We start from the raw sequence: 17,891 nt of genomic DNA, 5'->3' as shown, positions 1-17,891 counted from the left end.
GTCCGCGGCGGGCGTGGGCGGCTTGTACCCGTTCGTGGTCGTGTGCTTCGACGGCGACATCACCAACGAGCTGTACAAGACGGACGCCACCACGGGGGGCAAGTCCGCCGTGTGGAACCACGAGCACCAGCTGGACCTCACGGCCAACATCAAGGCGCTGGTCGCCGCGGGCAAGCCGGAGCCCACCTACCTCACCTTCTTCGTGTTCGACACGGGCGCGCCGGGCGTCCCCGCCCTCGGCTCCGCGGGCGTCCTGCTCGAGACCGTCCGCGAAAAGGACAAGGCGCAGGGCGACTTCCCCATCGTCAACGGCTCCGGCTCGCTGCGCATCATCGTCACGGCCGACAAGACCGGGCACGGCCCGTCCAACTGGTCCAAGAAGAAGAAGATCGCCGGCGGCGTCGGGGTCGCCGCCGTGGGCGCGGGCCTGACCGCGCTCGCCGTCAACCACCACAAGAAAAAAAAAAAGAAGGAGGCCGCAGCTAGGGCCGACGGCGACGACGGCGCCGGCGGCGACGACAGCGACAGCGACGACGGCGAGCGCAAGAAGCGCCCGTGGTGGAAGGGCGGCGGCAAGTCGTCCAGCGACTCGGACGACGACCGCAAGGCCGAGGAGGACGCGCCGGCAGAGGGCTACCCGCAGGCCGCCAAGCGCTCCGAGCCCGCACCCGCGCCCGCGCCCGCGACAAGGGAGGCCGAGGAGCACGAGGACAAGGTGTATGACGACGGCGACTACGGGGAGGCCGCGGAGGAGGAGGAGGCCTAGTAGATTGATATTCAATGTAGACGATGCTTTATCGCGATTTGCTTTTGTCCGCCCGCCGCTTGGCGGGGGGGTGGACGGGACGTAAAAAACAGTTTTCGAGGTCTGAGGTGCGGCACGGGGGACAAGGGTACAGTAGTAGTGTACAGTGTGGAGAACGAGAACGAGGGTTGGTTGGACAGCACCTCGCGGTGTCCGGGCGCAGACTGGCCCGGCTGAGAGTGGCCCGGCTGAGAGTGGCCGGCCGAGAGTGGCCCGGCTGGCAGTGGGCCGAGACGCACCCAGACCGCCGCGCCACCTCACTGGTCTTGCGAGTGGTGCCATGTCGGCAACCAGTTATGGCGCACCAATCGCCGAAAATCCTCTCACCGAACAAATGCACTTGTTTTTTGGCAAAAAGCACTCACCTGGGAGATTGCATTACAGAAAGCGGAACGCCAGGTGTACAGTACCGTAGCATGTACGGTTACCGTACGACTGTACCGTGACAGTCACGGCCCAGAAAAGCCTCCTCGTCCTCCCCTTCTCTCCCCCTTCTCTCCCCCTTCTCTCTCCCTCCTCTCTTCTCCGGGTCTCAGCGCTGTTGTAAATTGATAAATAATATGCAACAACCCGCCTTTACCTTGGTACCGTACAACTGTATTCACAAGCAGGGCTTCTCCCTGCTTGTCAATACATCTACCGTACCCTTGTAACATCACTACTATATTCACAAGCAGGGCTTCTCCCTGCTTGTCAATACAACCAATATCACTACACTGTACTGTACAATATTCACACCGGATTCTCCCTGCTTGTCAATAAACCGTTTTGCCATACGTGCCACACCCACCCGACCTACGGCACGTGAGAGAGCGGCATGCACCCTTCAAATGGGGGCGAGCCCATTCGTTTACGGCGGCATGCGACTGTGCGGAATCTGCACGCCTCAGGCCCAGGCCCACCTAGTGCCGTGGGCGCCATGATTGTGCCCTCCTGCCTGTGCCGAGTATTGCAAGTCGTGTGCAAAGTTTGCACCATGCGCATGCATGCATGTGTCCATGTCCCCATGATAACGGTCGTTGCACACGCCCACGCAAAGCTTGCCGCCCACATCGCGCCCGCTACAGCTGGCGGAGATCGTCGCGTTGAACGAAAGCCTAGCTTGCAAAACTGCGACACGGCGGATTCGTCCTTCCTTGAATGCTCTAGTAGGCCACACTGTCAACTGCACGCATCCTCACAACCTGACGACTGCCTTTCGCCTCCTGCCCTCAACCACACATTCTGAGTCGCCTATCGTACATGCGCGCATTCCTGCAGTTTGACACACGTGCGTTCGCTCCGATTGTCGCATGCGGCGCATACACAGAACCTAGGAGCTGCATTTGTTCATTTTGTAGCGCAATTTGGGACAAGCCGTCCGTTGTTCTGACGAAAAGCTTTTGCCTTGGCCAGGAATGGTCCTGGTATACATCTAGTTCGCGCCTTGATTCATCATCTAGGATATGGCAACGTTGGAAGAACCCGCCTAGATCCCATGCGTCTGCTCCTATACAGTAAATGCCAGCAGGCCCAGTCATGACGACAATGGTGTCGCTTCTAGACACTTGTGCCGGGCGTGTTCAACTCTTCTCTCAGCCCTTCTTGTCGCAAGAAAGAGTTGAAAGAACCATATGCACTGCACCCGGGAAGTGCGGCAGCTCTACGGTTGCAGCTCCACGGTTGCAGTTCTACTATTGCATCTCTACGGTTTTCATAAGAATCAAGAGGGAGTGGTGCTCTTGCTGACATATGTCCTGCATACCTCACCAGCAAGTTAACATGGTGTACCTCAGAACAATCGCTCATCCCACTCCCATTTGGCGGCTGTCATCATTTCCGCTTTTCAACAAGTACAAGTCACACCCGCAGTTGAGGTTAACGATAATAGGGCCAACAGCGGTAATGAGAGAGGTTGCAATTGCTGTGTACCTCTACACAGAATTTACTGGCGACGAGTTGTGGTTGCAACAGGTTGTCGGTGTCAATGATGATGTCAACAGGTGTCCTTGCATCGATACTACTTTTGTTGAAAACGCAGAGGGGTTTTGAAGTGTCTTACGGTTCGAATAGATACGGTACCTCTTGTGTTCATTCGGTAGGGCTGCGAGATGGTAGGTTTCTACGTTTCTGTCACTATGATGCAGGGGTGCCCTGTAGATGTTTTTCTGCTGTCGAGCTATGCTTTGGCATGCAGAGATGCTGCACTTCACACACAAGACAAAGATTTTAAATTGGGCTGCTTGTGACGTAAGTAAATGACGATAAGCCCTTGATCGTAGGGAGGCGAAGAATATCGATCGCAAGTACAGTTCCTTCTTGTACGCTATTTTCGTCTTCACGGCACACATTCCGGAAGGGGGAGCCTCGTCGCCAATAAGGTGGAAGAATGGAACACGGCATTGAGAAAGAAGAGCGTTGCAAGAACACGGAATAGGCGTGAGTCTGGACGTGTGGGGAAGGTAATTAGAAACGAAATGCTGCGGCACAGTGCGCGCATGGCGGTGGACGCAACATCGCATGTAGCAATGCGCGTGGCGTGGGGGCTGTGGGGCAAACGACGATTGATCCGGAATCAGAGAATACCTCTGCTAAGTCTTCTTTCTCTTACACCAACGATGGCAGGCAGATCCATTGGACAAAGTGTGTAACGGCAGGAAAGATGCGGGAATCGTGAATTTTGAAAGAAACATAACTTCTCGACACTGGCGGGAAAAGTCTTATTTTCGAGAATTTCTTTGATATCTGCCCCGATGCCACAAACTTTGGGGCCCTACTCTTCTCTTCGGACCAATTTTGCCGCATACAACAGAAATTGGCAAAAGAAAACGGGTCCCACGGGGTGCAACGAAACTCCCGATCACGTCGCATTTGAAGGGAGCATCGAAATTATTTAAAAATAACAAGATGACGTGAGATTTGCTGGGATGCGCCCGCTCGATCAGATGATAAATCAGTGACCACTGACCCATATTTAAAATTGCCGGGCCCAATTTGAAAGTTTAAACTTCTGTGGACCCTTCTTTCCTCGCTTCATTGTACAGTACCCCTTTTGCACATCTTTGCGATAAAAGGCTTCACTCGTGCACTGCTGGGGCCCTGTCACAGAGCGAGTTCACAAAGGTGTGCAGAGTAGACAATTGAGCGAGACAAGGAATGGATCGTATTGAGCCTGTGAGAGCCCGTAACCAGGAGCACACAAACAAATCCTTTTTGAATTTTCAAATAGCTGGCTCTCCCTCCAAAACTGTGTCGCGTACGTCAACACCCTCCTGCTTGAGCGCAGCCGCCACTCACACTTCTCGTTCGCCCTCCCAATAGCCTCTACACTCCTTTACCCCTCCCCCTGTTGTGTCGCCGCTAACTATCCCCCTTTCTTGACCTTTCCCCCTTGAACCGCTGGCAATCCCCTTCATTCCAACCTATCGTGTCAAATCCATTCCGTGACACTACCCGTTCAGAGTCTCCCCTTCCCATCTTCCTTCTTCCTTTCCCAAGTCTCTGTCTCCTCTCACTTGGATAACCACACAACGGGCTGCAAACGCTTCGTCTTCCTAACAAAACTGCCTCTTTCACTCGAAACGACTCCAATTCGTTTCCTTTCTTCCAAACCTCGCCCCTTTAGCGCGACAATGCTAACACGACCAGGGTATTTGGCTTCCACGTTTCGCTTCTGAAGCTACCTAGTCCTCACAGCCCTGCGAATCGCATCGGTTTTTGACTCGGGATAAAGACCCGATTCCTACTGTCACAACTCCACGGCTTCCTCATTTTCGCAAACGAACTCCCGAAAATTCAAACAGTCCAACCAACCCACATCATCACCGCTAACTCTCCCCATCGAGTCCAGGGAGCATGGAAAGGCAATCCAATGCCACCCATCTCGGCATCGATTCCGCAAATGATCGCGACAATCTTCCCACCGAAGATCAGTCCAATACACAACCAGGCTCATCCTTCTCTACCCATACGCTCCAGGTTCCGGTCACCACCGCAGATCTCTCCATGAACGTCCCGAACTTGTCAATGGCGCTGCCTTCCATGTCCATGCCATCTAACCCGTCAAATGCAATGAACTTCAACGCTTTCAACATGGGCTCCAACATGAATGCACCGTTTATGTTCATGCCAGAAGATCTCTACGGCAAGGAGGATTCCCCCATGTTTGGACAACCATCCTCTCAACCACATCGTGACCTCGATCTCATCGTGACCCCTCCTGGCTTTCGTTCTGGAAATCAGCAAGTGCGAGTGCCCCAGCATCCCATTTTACCCCAGTCCTACCCCCATCAGCAAATCCCGCAAAACCTTTATCAGACAAATCTGCAGCAACAGCAACACGACCACGCACTCGCCAGTCAGCAGGCCTTCAACGAGCGCATTCTCGTTATGCGAAGGATGAACGCTCAACAGCAAGAGCGGCTTGCTGCTGTTAGCGGCAACCGACCAGCTCTCATTTTACCGGGACAACAGCTTAATGGCGCTGGATCTTCCAAGCGAAGTCATCTTAGTCGAAAACCACGGCCGCCAAGTGCAAAGGGAAAAGTTGTACAGAAAGTGTCCACGGCCGAGGCAGTGCGCCTCGTAGCGCAGATGGACCGTCCCCCGACCCGTCGATCTTCAAAAGGTGGCTGGACCAGAGACGAAGATGACATGCTGCGTGTCGTTGTCATGGAACATAATGAGAAGAATTGGAAGAATATTGCCAAGGCACTCAACTGTTCTTTTCCGGGTAGCAACAGAAACGATGTGCAGTGTTTGCATCGATGGCAGAAGGTACTTCAACCTGGTCTCAAAAAGGGGCCATGGACTCAGCATGAGGATAGCACTATCACGCGACTCGTTGAAGAGTTAGGCGCGAACAAGTGGAGCTTGATTGCAAAACAATTGCAGGGGCGAATAGGCAAGCAATGTCGTGAACGGTGGTTTAATCACTTAAACCCAGCGATCAACAAGGACCCCTGGACTGAAGAAGAGGAGCAGATCCTCAAGGAAGCACATTCTCGCATTGGAAATAAATGGGCCTTGATCGCCAAGTATCTCCCAGGCAGAACTGACAATGCTATCAAGAATCATTACAATGCCACGCAGCGGAGAGCAGCGACCAAGAAGCAAGGCAAAAAGGCGAAGGGAAGAGCCAATCACTCGACGAATGGTGAGAACAACCGCGCGGCCGGCAATCAAGGGTTCAGGAAGCTTGCTTCGGTAGGGCATAGTGTCGCGAAAGCAGCCAAGGCAGAAAAACTTGCCCCACGCCCAACTTTTGTGGTTCAGTCGGGCTTCAATATTGCGTGTCCTGACCCTTTCTCGAAACTAGATAATAGACTTGTCGTTCAAAACCGCACCCACACGGACCAGCCTAACAAATCAATGGATTCATCGGCCTTGCCGAGTTGCAGCGAAAGTTCCCCTCCTTCCAACCATGTCTTTACCGATATCACAAATACTCCGAAGAAGGCCAGTGGTCACACCTCAGCCTCTCGAAAAAGACCATCATCAACATCACTTAAGTCCCCGGTTGCAGGTAAGAAGTCGAAGAGCGGCAACGAAGAAGGGACACATGTACAGTATGAGGAAGCTGGTAATGTATCGAAGGTGATTTCTGCTGTGCCTACAGAGCCAGAAAAGGCACGGCAAGACGAAGAAGGGGCTCACGTCCATACGGCCTTGACTTCGGCTACGAGCCAAGCTAATACTGCAAACGATCATAACAATGTGAAGAAACGAGACTACAGCTCATCCAATGCCATCGCGAATCATAACTCCCACGCGGACGGGATTAGAACGGGTAATCTGCGCCTCTCAGAAGCACCGAAGGACGAAACATTGGATTTCAAGCTGCAGACACCAAAAGCAAGAAATGTCATCCCTGGAAAAGAAGGTAGCAAACCAGACAACGCTGGAAACTACGATAGCCCGACCAAGAAGCACTCAATAGCAGCGAGTGTTGATTCGAAAGCCGAAACTCAAGAAAGCGGCCTAAAAGCCGTTGCGGAGGGGTCAGAGCATGGCCTCGCGAATGATATTGAGAGCAGGATGAAGTCACCTGCTCCGAAAAGCACGCGTTCCGCTCTGCCCTTCTCCACTCCACCTAGAGATTCTTTCTTCTCTGCTCTCCGTGAACCTTTGTCTCATACGATGGAGAGCCCATCGGGTGGATCCATGCTCCGACGATTAGGTGTGGACCAGGGATTGCTGGGCATTACCCCAATGGGCAAATCCCCGGGATCGCTGTTCTTCGCGTCTTCTCCTAATTCAGTTCCCAGAGCTTTGATGTCAGGGAGTAGTCGACCAGGTGGACTGTTTACACCAGGCGGATTATTCGGGACAACACCTCAGAACCGCACTCGAGGTCTCGGCGGGACGCTTCCATCACCGTTTGAGTCCAACTTGAGCAGCGCATTTGCTGCCGCGGGAAACACCCCTGTACCGGTTCGAAGCACACCACCAAGAGTCTCAACCGGGAACAGAGATGTGCTTCCTTCTTTCTTTTCATCGCCGCCAACAGCAGCGAGGGCAAGACGAGGCTTTGCATCAGCCGACAGAGGAGATCCTCCGGATTTCCGCGACAGCAGTATTGTCAAGAGACTTGGAGACTCTGAGTTCAAGATTCGAGGCCTAGCGCTGACACCTATTCAAAACGATTTTCACCGCAACCACGAGGAATTTGTTGGACCAGTAATTACTCCCCTGAAGTCGCCTGCGACCCCAAGAGAACTTTGGGCTACTCCACAACAACCTCCTTTTGGGAGCACGAGTGCGCAACGTGAAGGAAGCATTGGAAGGCTTGGGACCCACACTAGGGACATTGTCAATTCTATTGATTTGTTTTTGGGGCCAACCCCAGATTCAGCCCGGAGATAGGAATAGGATGGGAATAGAGCTTAGAAAACACTTGTGTATAAATTGACCGAGGATATAGCGGCCTTGATAAGCAATCTGGAAAACGCCCTAGCGTCTTGGACAACATGGAGACGGTGCAGTCGGGCTACATGTAGTTTATCTCTCCTATCTTGCGAGAGTTAGTTCCTTTACAACTGATAAATAATTCTTTTGACGAATAAACCTCAAAACACCCGCTCACCAGTACCCAGAGCATTGTAAGCCACGGTACCAAAGAGGTAAAAGAAAATTGCAATCCCAAAAACAAGCGACCAAGAACCGGTCGTGTCCAGGATGTAGCCTGTAAGTGCGACGCCAACAATGCCAGGGATAGCAGCGCCGGTGTTGCTGCAGTGCGCGTTCGTCGCCACGGACAGTGGAAAGGATTGTAGACTTCGTCAGAGGCCGATTGCCACAAAGCGGACTTGTGGTGAGGAAAGAGCGAATGGGAATGACTCACCTAATGCCAAGCAATATTCCTGAAAAGGCCGGGCCGATATCTTGGTGGTTGGCATACACGCCACTTTGAGAAAAGGAGCCAAGAGCCAGGGCGGTCGTCATATATGTTACTGCCATTGCAGGATCAGTTGTGGTCGAGACAAGGGCGAGGAAAGCAGCCGGACCAAGAAAACCGATGGATTGCATTGTCTTTCTGACAGTAGTAATTGATATGTTACGAGCACGCATCGCATCTGCAATGAAACCACCGGCGTTTGCAGAAACGAACATTGCTAACCACGGCATGACCGACAAGAAAGAAGAAGCCGCAAGGTCAAATCCTAGTTGCTGATTGAAGTATGTTGGAAGCCAGATGAGAAGCACAAAATAACCTAAGAGAGGCACACCAAGTCCAAATCCATCGAAAACGTCCAGGAACGAGGAATCATGGGAAGAGGTTAGAGGTTAGAGGTGCCTTGAATAATGAAACAATTTCGAGAATGTACATGCACGGGTGCACAAACGGTCTCATTGTAGCTCCCTCGCGATGAAAAGAACGCATTGGAAAACGAACCCCATGTGGCACAGAAGTGGGCGATTATAATTCCCCATGTTGCCTTCTTGCTAAACAGTAATTTCCATGGTACCGAAGTTGGCAGGCTTGACTTGTTAGCAGCGCCTGCCCGCATTTTTGAGTTGATATAAGCTCTCTCTTTTTCTGACATCGTGGTTGAAAGCTCCGGTGTTGACTTTGTCCAAAACTGCCATGCTGCCCACCAGAAGAAACCCAGGGCCCCGAAGAAGTAGAAAACACTTTGCCATCCAAAAGAAACGATAAACGCAGGGCACAGCAACAAGCCAACAACGGATCCCAGGTACATTCCGCTGTAAGTTAGGGAGAGAGACCTCGAACGTTCCGTTTCCGGAACCCACTTAGATATCATGTTGTTCATAGCCGGCATGGCTACTCCCTCTCCAACTCCAAGAAGCGCTCGAGCTAAAAGCAAAACTCCAAGGTTGGTCGACGCGGCGAGAGGAGTTAGAATTGTCATGGCGGACCACACGACCACACCAGCTGCTAGAACTTGTTTTCCGCCATACTTGTCCGCAAGATAACCGCCAGGAATCTGAGTAAGAACGTAGCCCCAGAAGAAGGCTGACTGAATAACACCAACCGTTGTTTGTGACCAGCCGTAGTATTTGGCCATTGGCAAAATCGCAACAGAGATGTTGATCCTATCGCAGTTGCATATAATAAAGGATACAAAACATAGAAAGACGACTCGAAATCGCTCTGGCCAAATCTTTGGCTGGAGCGCCCGGGACAACCACCCCGCAACGCCTGATTCTGCCGAGGACAATTGAGAATCAAAGTCAGGAGGAGTATCATGAATCCTTGCGGTCCAGTTAGGCTTGTTTACTGCACTACAGCGGCGAGGTGGGCGTCTGATGGGCACCAGAATTCGCTTGGAGGAGAGGTGCGGAAACCTTGAACGTTGCAGTGGTAGGAATGGTACAGGAGTGCTTAGAAAAGCAATTTTCGAGGAATGCGGCGATGAAGGGAGTCGGTGGGTGTTCATTGTCGACTGGAGCCGTTAGAAAAGCCAACAGCATGCGATGGTGATGGGTCAGTGAAGCTGAAAATGTGTCGACCCTGTTGCTAACGTGATCGCTGGCTCGGTTATGGCGTCATGAGGCTTGGTTCGGTAAGAGATAGAGGTGCCCGGCTTGGAAGAAGGCTCCAAATCGCGGAATTTGCGATTACAGAAAAAATTTTGAGCTCACTCTCTCCATCTTCAGAACTCAGTATGATACAGTAGATCTTCGTGCATGCCCTCCTCATGCTTAGAGCCCAATGATGTCAAGGCTGGGATGAAGATCTCTCTCGCCTTTGACACACCGCATTTGCGTGACCAAAACGTTCCTCATTGATTCCACCTGCTCGCCCACTCCAGCTCTTCTTCCTCCGGCTTATTGCCGCATTCACGCCAAACTCGACTTAAAACGACAATGCCGCCGCAAGTGATATGCTGCGGTCTCAGCTGCGTGGACATGCAACTTCACGAGTGCGACGTGCCGCAGACGCTTGAATCCATCGTGCGCTTTGGCAAAACCACGTTTGCAGCGGGTGGCTCCGCGCCCCAAACAGCGCGCGCCCTCGCCGCCCTATCTGTCCAAACAAGCGCCCTGACCGTAATCGGCACAGACCCCCACGGCGACACACTTCGCAATTTGCTCATCTCCAGCGGCGTCGATGTGTCTACGCTTATCCGCGACGCCAGTAGCGGCACCGCTCTCGCGGTCCTTCCGCTCTTCTCCGATGGCACACGCGGCTGCTTTGTCACCCTCGGGGCAAACGTTTCCGCTACAGTCGATTCTCTGCTGTCTCGTTCCGTTGTTGCTGAGGCTTTTACGTCCAAGTTGCGCGTTTTTCACTTCGGATATCCTCATTTAATGCCGAATTTGAGAGGCACCAATTTGCGAAGGCTTTTCGAGCATGTTAGGGAAGTTGCACCGAACGCTCTTTTGACTCTGGATGTCAACGGCGCGGATGAACAGGAGACGCCTGAGAACCCCATCTTGCTCCCAGCCTTGGAGCTGGTCGCAGCAGTGCATGCAAACCTAGAGGAAGCGTGCACAATATCCGGGCTCGCGTCCCCCACAACAGCAGCAAGCCTGTCCGCCAAGGACATCGAGCCCATTGTTAGGTGGTTTACAAACCATGGTGCCGAGATAGCATGCATTACGTGCGGAAAGGATGGCATGTTCGCGGCGACGGGCGGCTCAGAGACCGACCCTGACAATATAGAAAAGCAACATCTTTCACCCGTGCTTGAGCGCGGGGCTTTTATTTATAGATCCGCTCTGGATGTAACCGTCGCGACTAAGGTGAATGCGAGTGGAGCAGGTGATGCGTTTATTGGAGGAGTTATCGCCGAGCTGGTGGACACCAGAGGCAGCCGTGGTATACGTCGAGTCGCCGATGCGGGCCTGGTTGGGGCGCTGTATTGCATCGATTCCTCCTTTGCCAAAGCGAACCCAAGTCCGACCATCGCGAGTCTGCTAGAGAAGGCAGATGGATTGTCGCGGATACCTCCAAGGGCTGGCTTGCGTCCGCCGGGTGCAGACTGAAAGCAATCCCTTTGGAAACTCGCTGCAGCTTGGATGCCCGTAGTTTCGAGCGTGGAAATATTTTAACAACACATACTTTGAACCTTACGCGACTTGGAATAGACGCACGTAGACACAACCTCAATCTAAACGTGCAATACAAAACGCGCGTATCGAGTCGAGAGTGGCGCAGGGCGGCTAGTCTGTCAGTTAGATGTGGATAGATTGATGGTGACGCCAGCCCGGATCTGACCCCATCCAATCAACCGCCAATGCTTGTCGATTCTCCGCGACAACGCAATCTTCTCACCCACAGACGTGCACACAGGACTCGAAAGCGTAAACTTGGCGAGATCTCGCTTCACGGCAATCACCCTACCACCCGTACTTGTGCTACCAATATTCATCATGAGTGTCTCGCCCTTGTCAAGTCGAGACACTTTTGCTTGTTTACTATCACCCTCGGTCTTCATTCCCAACAGTCTTCGCAAGAGGAAAAAGTTAACCTCGAGGTCACAGTAGACGTCTGGCAGGTGTCCCTTCGCGCCAAGCACATGACCGACGAGCCGATCCGCGCGGGTCAAAGTTGGGTCGATCTTGGTTCCCACACCGATCAAACCGCCAGGGACGGCGTATTGGAGATCGTTTTGCTCGGCGTGCATAGATCGGATAACGCTAACAATGGGTTTGCAAGCAATCTTGCCGCTTGAATCGCGGAAGCTAATCCCTGGCCGAACTTCAATGGCATCGCCGACACGCAGCACGCCCTGCATGATAGACCCACCCGCAACGCCGCCCTTGAGATCATCGACTTCCTCACCTGGCTTGTTGACGTCAAAACTGCGGATGACAATCATGCGTGGGGAGCTGACAAAGTCGCGCTGCGGCACCGGCACCTTCTTGATGAGGTACTCGACAACGACATCGATGTTGTATTTGAGCTGAGCGGATATGGGGATAATGGGGGAATCTTCTGCCACCGTTCCAGTTGTAAACTCGCGGATCTGCTCATACTGCGCTTCGGCATCGGTCTCTTTGACGAGATCGATCTTGTTTTGCAAAATGATGATGTGACGCAGTTTCATGATCTCAACCGCGGCAAGATGCTCACTCGTCTGGGGCTGTGGGCAAGGCTCATTCCCAGCAATCAAGAGCAAAGCGGCGTCCATGACAGCCGCGCCATTAAGCATCGTGGCCATCAAAATATCATGTCCCGGGCAATCAACAAACGAAACGTGTCTCATGAGGGCCATGTTCCCCATGCAGCCCGGGACCTCGCACGCTGGGGTATCCTCCTTGGAGGATCCATATGCACGGTAGCACGAAGGACGCGGACAGGCCTCGTCGCTGCACTTGTAGAGCTTAGCATTTGCGTAACCCAGCTTGATGGTGATGTTACGCTCGTGCTCTGTTTTGAAGCGGACGGTCTGGACGCCAGAAATTGCTTTGACGACGGTAGATTTGCCGTGAGCGACATGGCCGATCGTGCCGATATTGATGGTGGCCTGGCGAGAGATGACCTGAGGGGAGAGGGGGGTGAGGCTCGCAACGTCGAGGGTGGAGAGATCTTGGACTGCCAGCCCGCGCGTGTCAGCGGACATGGTGGCAAAGGGGAAGAGAAGGCGCGGGGAGGTGAGGCGTGCTGGCAAAAGCTGCGGATCAAGAAGGCCAAGCGTGGTGTGTTTGAACAACGGGGCCGCCGTGCACAGTGGAGGGGAGTGAAGCGTAAAGGGCGATCCCCGACGGCGTCCCCCGTCAACCACCCTAGGTAGCCGTGGTAGCCGTCCATTGTTGCGCAAAATGTTTGAAAAGTAATATTTTTGGGAGTTGTTCTGTATGAAGTGTAAGATCACTGTAAACTGGAACTCATACGCACTAATGTCTATAGTATTGGACCTTTGTCCTCACATGAGGACACTATTCGACCAATTTTATTCTTGACTTGCGCTTCCTTGACAAGAAAGAAAAAGATACCCCCGCCCCCGTACTTGACTCCTGACTTGGGGACAGAAAGAACTTTGTGAGAATCCTTGGCGTTTTAAGATATGTCTGGAAAAGAAGCCTTTTTAGACAGCCTTAAAACCGCATGTAAAATAACTTCGAAACCAAAAACGCCTGTTTAAAAGAGAAACCATGCACTCAATCTGCATTACATTCATAACCTTTCTGGATATTCAAAGCTGCCATCTCGATGTCCTGCAAGATGTTATTGCCGAAAACGAGCACGTTAAGGAAATGGTGACCAATATAGATTTTTAAATGTTCAATTTAATTTATATAATTTTGCAAAAAAGAGCTGTCCCATATGAGAACAAGCCCTGTTCGGATAGAAACCAGCTAGGCCGTGACTGTAACCCCATGCCCGCTGTGCCAGACCGCACACACGCAGTACACGTGGAACAAACACCTAGATAATAACAGGACGCCGTCGTCGTAGCCTGAGGTAAAGGAGTCCTGAGGTGGACATCACACACGCTGCGTCCACTTTTTGGATCACGCACGACCAATGTACACTTGCGTACAGTTTTGTACACTCGTGTCCAGTACAGTACAGTAGTGGCAAAACATATCACATGTTGGGGTCTTTACTGTCCAGCTTGAGGTGATTGTTTCTACAGTGAACCCTCTCGATATGGATACGCTCGGTGGACGTAATCCGTATCCATTTGCGGAGGATATTCACATCCGGAGACCGTATCATAACGGTGTCACGGTGCATCTCTCAGAATGTCTGTGCTTTACTTAAAAAATGTATCTAAATGTATTGAATGCGCTCTGCTTGCGTAGTTATAAGATGACCTGTGATGTTTACCCTATTTGCAAATTGGGCAGAGACCCAAGTTGCGACTGCGCGTTCGAGATATGGGCTGGTAACTGACACGGAGCGCTTGAACTTTTTTGTAGAGATATCGGGACGAAAACCATACTTTCCGTTGATGATGCGGGACATGACAGCTTGAGCAGGAGGTTTAGAAAGGGAAAACTGTACTGAGGCCCACCTCGCAAGGGCGCTTTGTGACGTCTGCTCCTTGCTCTTTTTGCGCCGTTGGAACTCTGCACATATTTGTTGCTTTTGGGCGAGGTTAAGCTCAGAGCGCTTCATCGACGATTGCCGCTTGACGGGGGCAGATGGCTACGGTGCTGACAACACGCAATGTTTGCGATCAGAGGAGATTTATTGGGGGAGGACCAACAGGAGTATATGCTAGAAAGATGTTTTTGTCGAGAATGATGATAATTGCGAAGCCTCAGACGGGGATTGGAATTTATTGAACAGATTGTGAACGGATTGATCAAGAATGAACGGTTATGGGGTAATTTGTGCCTTGGCCGCTTAAAAGTAACCATAAAATACGTTTTAAGTAGGAGGGGTCTGTATGATATGCTTATTTCACATTGAACCCGATATCCAATTGAGGAATATTCCACAGACATTGTTTTTTGGTAAAAATTTGTAGCTACGGAGTCCGTCGCCCGACTTTTTATCCGTTTACAGAGGATATCCATATCCCTAATGCTCTATATGGCCATTAAAATGGCCATAATAAAAACTATAGATTTTTGATTTTACGGGCTTATGTCCACTTCACTGTGCATAAGACCCGAAAATTGGGAGGTAATCGGCAGCGCCTTACTCGGTTTCCGCCCTATCGAGACTTATTCTGTAAGCTTGGACGTATTCTGCTTGCTTTTTTCTGCACGCTCGATTTTCAAGATCTCAAAACCGTTGAGTATTTCGCCTCAAGCACCGGCAACCTCCCCGTGTCCCCCAGCATGGCCACCGTGATATCGTCGGGTCTTCCCTCTGGCTCTCCCGAGCCCAATGCGACAAATGAACCAAGTATTGAGCAGCAAAACCATTCTGGGAATGGTGCCATCCCACCTGCAGGGATCGATAGAGCCACAGGAGATTTCACAGGCAATTTTGCTGCCCATAGCGGCCGAGCGGTTCCAACGCCCTCCCGGGGACGCCCTAGAGGTCGCAGTGGACGTCGTGGCCGAGGATGCGCTCGCCGGAGGACGTCAGAACGCCACACGCATGTCGCTGATCCTACAACAGGGTGGACGGTAGCGTCAGATACATGCCTACAGTACCTCTGCCAGTTTCAAATCTATCGACAGCTACCGTAACGGCCTGAACAAGGTTCAGGCAACTGCTGATTTTATTTTTGATGTCGCACAAGAACTTCTAAGTTATGCAGACACATTACATGTTGTACCTACTGAGGATTCCGTTCCGGAGGAATTAGATGCTCAAAGTGACGAAGCTAAAAGAATTATTATGATGGCTGTGACACGGAAAAGGAATCGTATTACCTTCTTCAATTCTACAGATGGCAAACTACTTCGTCTTCACATAAGAGGTCATTCACCGAGACAAGGACGCTTTATTAAGCGCTGTACGCTCTGTGGACAGCAAACCACAGCTTGGCGTGGTCACCGTACATCGTTTCAATGTTCTCTTTGCTCCGTACCCCTATGTGTGCGGGTCTATCCTGGACTGCGCAAAAGTTGTTATGATCTCTGGCATTCTAGTCATATCTTGCGTTTAAGAACTACACCTCAGCCAGCATCTCGAGGCACTCACACTAACGGTACTGGAAATCACGATAATGAGGAATTACCGAACCAGGAAGGCGCAGGCAGTGAGTCTGAGGTAACATCGGGTAATAGGCGTCGTAGGAGCATGCGACAAGGAACAGCCGAACAGCCGTCGTGCAGACAGCGCCTCCAGTAGACTCAGGGGATAGTTCGTAGACTGCTATTGATAAATTTGGAGCACGATGTACACGTCTTTATGTCCAGTATAGTGGACATAATCAAATTTTGCATGTTCAAACCGGTTGTTATTGACAAACTGTGGAGCCAAGTACAGTTCCAACAGGTGAAAAACATTCCCTCACATGCTTCACCGTGTCTAGAGGAAGCTTTATCCTTGCTGTATATCTGGTTTTTATTGGCGAAACCCACATACTTCAGAACTAGCAGGACATTGAAATTTATGTCCACTATACTGGCCATATGAGATGGCATTAGGGATATGGAGAATGATCCTTATCGGGAGGGTTCACTGTACTTCCAGAGGACTGCTGTTGCGGCTAGTCCAAGCCGCTACCTCACCGAACGAGAGCCTGCGAAATCCGGGTGGTTGCCCTTGAGTTTACAGCTAGTTTCTGTCTTGCTTCCTCGATGCCCCTCTCTCTACACGCCGCTTCTATCGCTTCTATCTTATGCTCTTGATAAATTGGGCGCGAGGTTCTACTGGGCCACTGCCGCGAAGCGGGAGGCCCGGGAAGCTGCCAGTCGAGACTCCTACCGTTTGAGCGCCCACTTTCGGCGTCCTCCTCCCCCGGTTAGCGCTACCCAGCTGCTCGTTGGCGTCTTCGACGTTCTTCTCGTGCCTCTGGCGACCTCCCTTCCCCTGTGCGCACCGCTTCTTTCCCTTGAAGTGTCCTCCGGGTCCGCCCGCCCCACGACCCCGACACCCGCTACGCGGTGTTCCTGTCTCGAGGGGCCTCCTGCTGCCCGCCTCCAACGTCCATAGCGCACCGCAAGTTCCTGCTGAGTCTCCCCGAACGTCCCTGATCCCCTGTCATTACCGCCAAGCGGGTTCCCCGCTTCCCACTGTCGGCCTTCACCGAGCATCTAATCTGTGCACGCACAGTTTGGATGATCCCATTCTGGGATATGGGCGCAGGTTCGCGCCCTTTCCACGTGTGGCGTAGAAACCTGACATCCGACGGGCAACATCCGTCCCTTTTCCTATGTCTCTGTCCGTTTTGTTGGAGTTGGTTGGAAGCGGTGAGAAGATCTCGCTTGGAATTTCTCTGGCTCGGCCGTGGGCTGCTGTTCACATCCAGCTTCAGTAATCCGACTGACTCCTTCTGGTGTCCTCAGTCTCATGCCACTCTTTCGTGCGTCGTAGAGGTTGCCAATTGCCTCAGGAAGTGCCTCTTCTGGCGTTCATCTTGGCGAAGCGCGACCACGAATCTGGACTTTGAACCATCGCTCGTGAGTACCCGTCCTTGGGCCAGGCCTCTTTCTGACTGCGGTTATCCTCTGCAGTAGCCGGAGCCCGTCTGGGAAGACACCTTCCCTCGGATCAGCTTTCTGGACTGCCTCCTTTGATATGCGCCTGATGCGGTTCGGGTGCACCCGCGCGCTTACCTCTCCGAATTCTGACCGGAGACTGTACCTCACTTTGGACAACTCCCGCTCCACAACGTAGGGTCCCAGCTATGAGGGAACTATCTTGTTTCCTTCCTTGCTGACGAGGTCAGGAGCCCATACCATAACAAGATCCCCGGGCTGCAGGCCCGAGTCCTCCACATGCCGGTTGTACTGCGTTGCCGCGTTCCGACGTGCCTTCATGCCTTGAGTCAAAAGCCTCGTGTGGAGCTCCTTGAGGTGCTTCGAGGTGCTATAGGGGTCCCCCATCACCCGGTCCGCCTCCACTTCTCCCCAGGCCACAAACGCCTCTATCCCGAACATAGCCTCAAACGGCGATATTTGAGTCGCCTCGTGGACTCCAGTGTTGTATCGTAGGCATGCCAGTGATACGTGGAGGTCCCAGTCGTCCTGGCTAGTGCACACAAAGCACGCTAGATCCTGCGCAAGTGTTTTGTTCCACCGTTCTACGCAGCCGTTTGCTTGCGGGTGGAACGCAGAGGTCGTG

The 17,891-nt window shown here is 52.3% G+C and overlaps 5 protein-coding genes; 2 read left to right on the top strand and 3 right to left on the bottom strand.

The window, feature by feature from the left end:
- The window catches only part of CHC_T00008908001 (inositolphosphorylceramide synthase (IPCS)), a 3,360-nt gene extending 2,273 nt beyond the window's left edge, over nucleotides 1-1,087 (bottom strand). Inside the window, exon 1 of the mRNA XM_005712292.1 lies at nucleotides 1-1,087. This exon is cut by the window's left edge and continues 2,273 nt beyond it. Coding sequence (XP_005712349.1) covers nucleotides 1-1,087 — 1,087 coding nt within the window.
- Nucleotides 1,088-4,639: 3,552 nt separating this feature from the next.
- On the top strand, nucleotides 4,640-7,648 carry CHC_T00007971001 (hypothetical protein). Its single transcript, XM_005712291.1, has one exon. It carries the CDS (start codon nucleotides 4,640-4,642, stop codon nucleotides 7,646-7,648), a length of 3,009 nt encoding a protein of 1,002 aa, XP_005712348.1.
- A 203-nt stretch (nucleotides 7,649-7,851) lies between these two features.
- CHC_T00007970001 (hypothetical protein) lies at nucleotides 7,852-9,684 on the bottom strand. The gene is made up of 4 exons (XM_005712290.1): nucleotides 9,431-9,684; nucleotides 8,679-9,340; nucleotides 8,127-8,496; nucleotides 7,852-8,014 (listed from the first exon to the last, which is right to left on the bottom strand). The coding sequence occupies exons 1-4, from the start codon at nucleotides 9,682-9,684 to the stop codon at nucleotides 7,852-7,854; spliced, it is 1,449 nt and encodes a 482-aa protein (XP_005712347.1).
- A 430-nt stretch (nucleotides 9,685-10,114) lies between these two features.
- On the top strand, nucleotides 10,115-11,236 carry CHC_T00007969001 (hypothetical protein). The gene has a single exon (XM_005712289.1). The coding sequence runs from the start codon at nucleotides 10,115-10,117 to the stop codon at nucleotides 11,234-11,236; it is 1,122 nt and encodes a 373-aa protein (XP_005712346.1).
- A 33-nt stretch (nucleotides 11,237-11,269) lies between these two features.
- Nucleotides 11,270-12,816, bottom strand: CHC_T00008676001 (Translation initiation factor eIF2, subunit gamma). XM_005712288.1 is given in 2 exon segments: nucleotides 11,270-11,421; nucleotides 11,422-12,816. The coding sequence occupies 1 exon segment, from the start codon at nucleotides 12,814-12,816 to the stop codon at nucleotides 11,422-11,424; it is 1,395 nt and encodes a 464-aa protein (XP_005712345.1). The 3' UTR covers nucleotides 11,270-11,421.
- Nucleotides 12,817-17,891: the final 5,075 nt, after the last annotated feature.

This window comes from Chondrus crispus, genomic scaffold (genome assembly GCF_000350225.1).
Source record: "Chondrus crispus Stackhouse genomic scaffold, scaffold_9, whole genome shotgun sequence".
NCBI lineage: Eukaryota > Rhodophyta > Florideophyceae > Gigartinales > Gigartinaceae > Chondrus > Chondrus crispus.
This window is presented reverse-complemented; position numbering and strand designations above follow the sequence as displayed.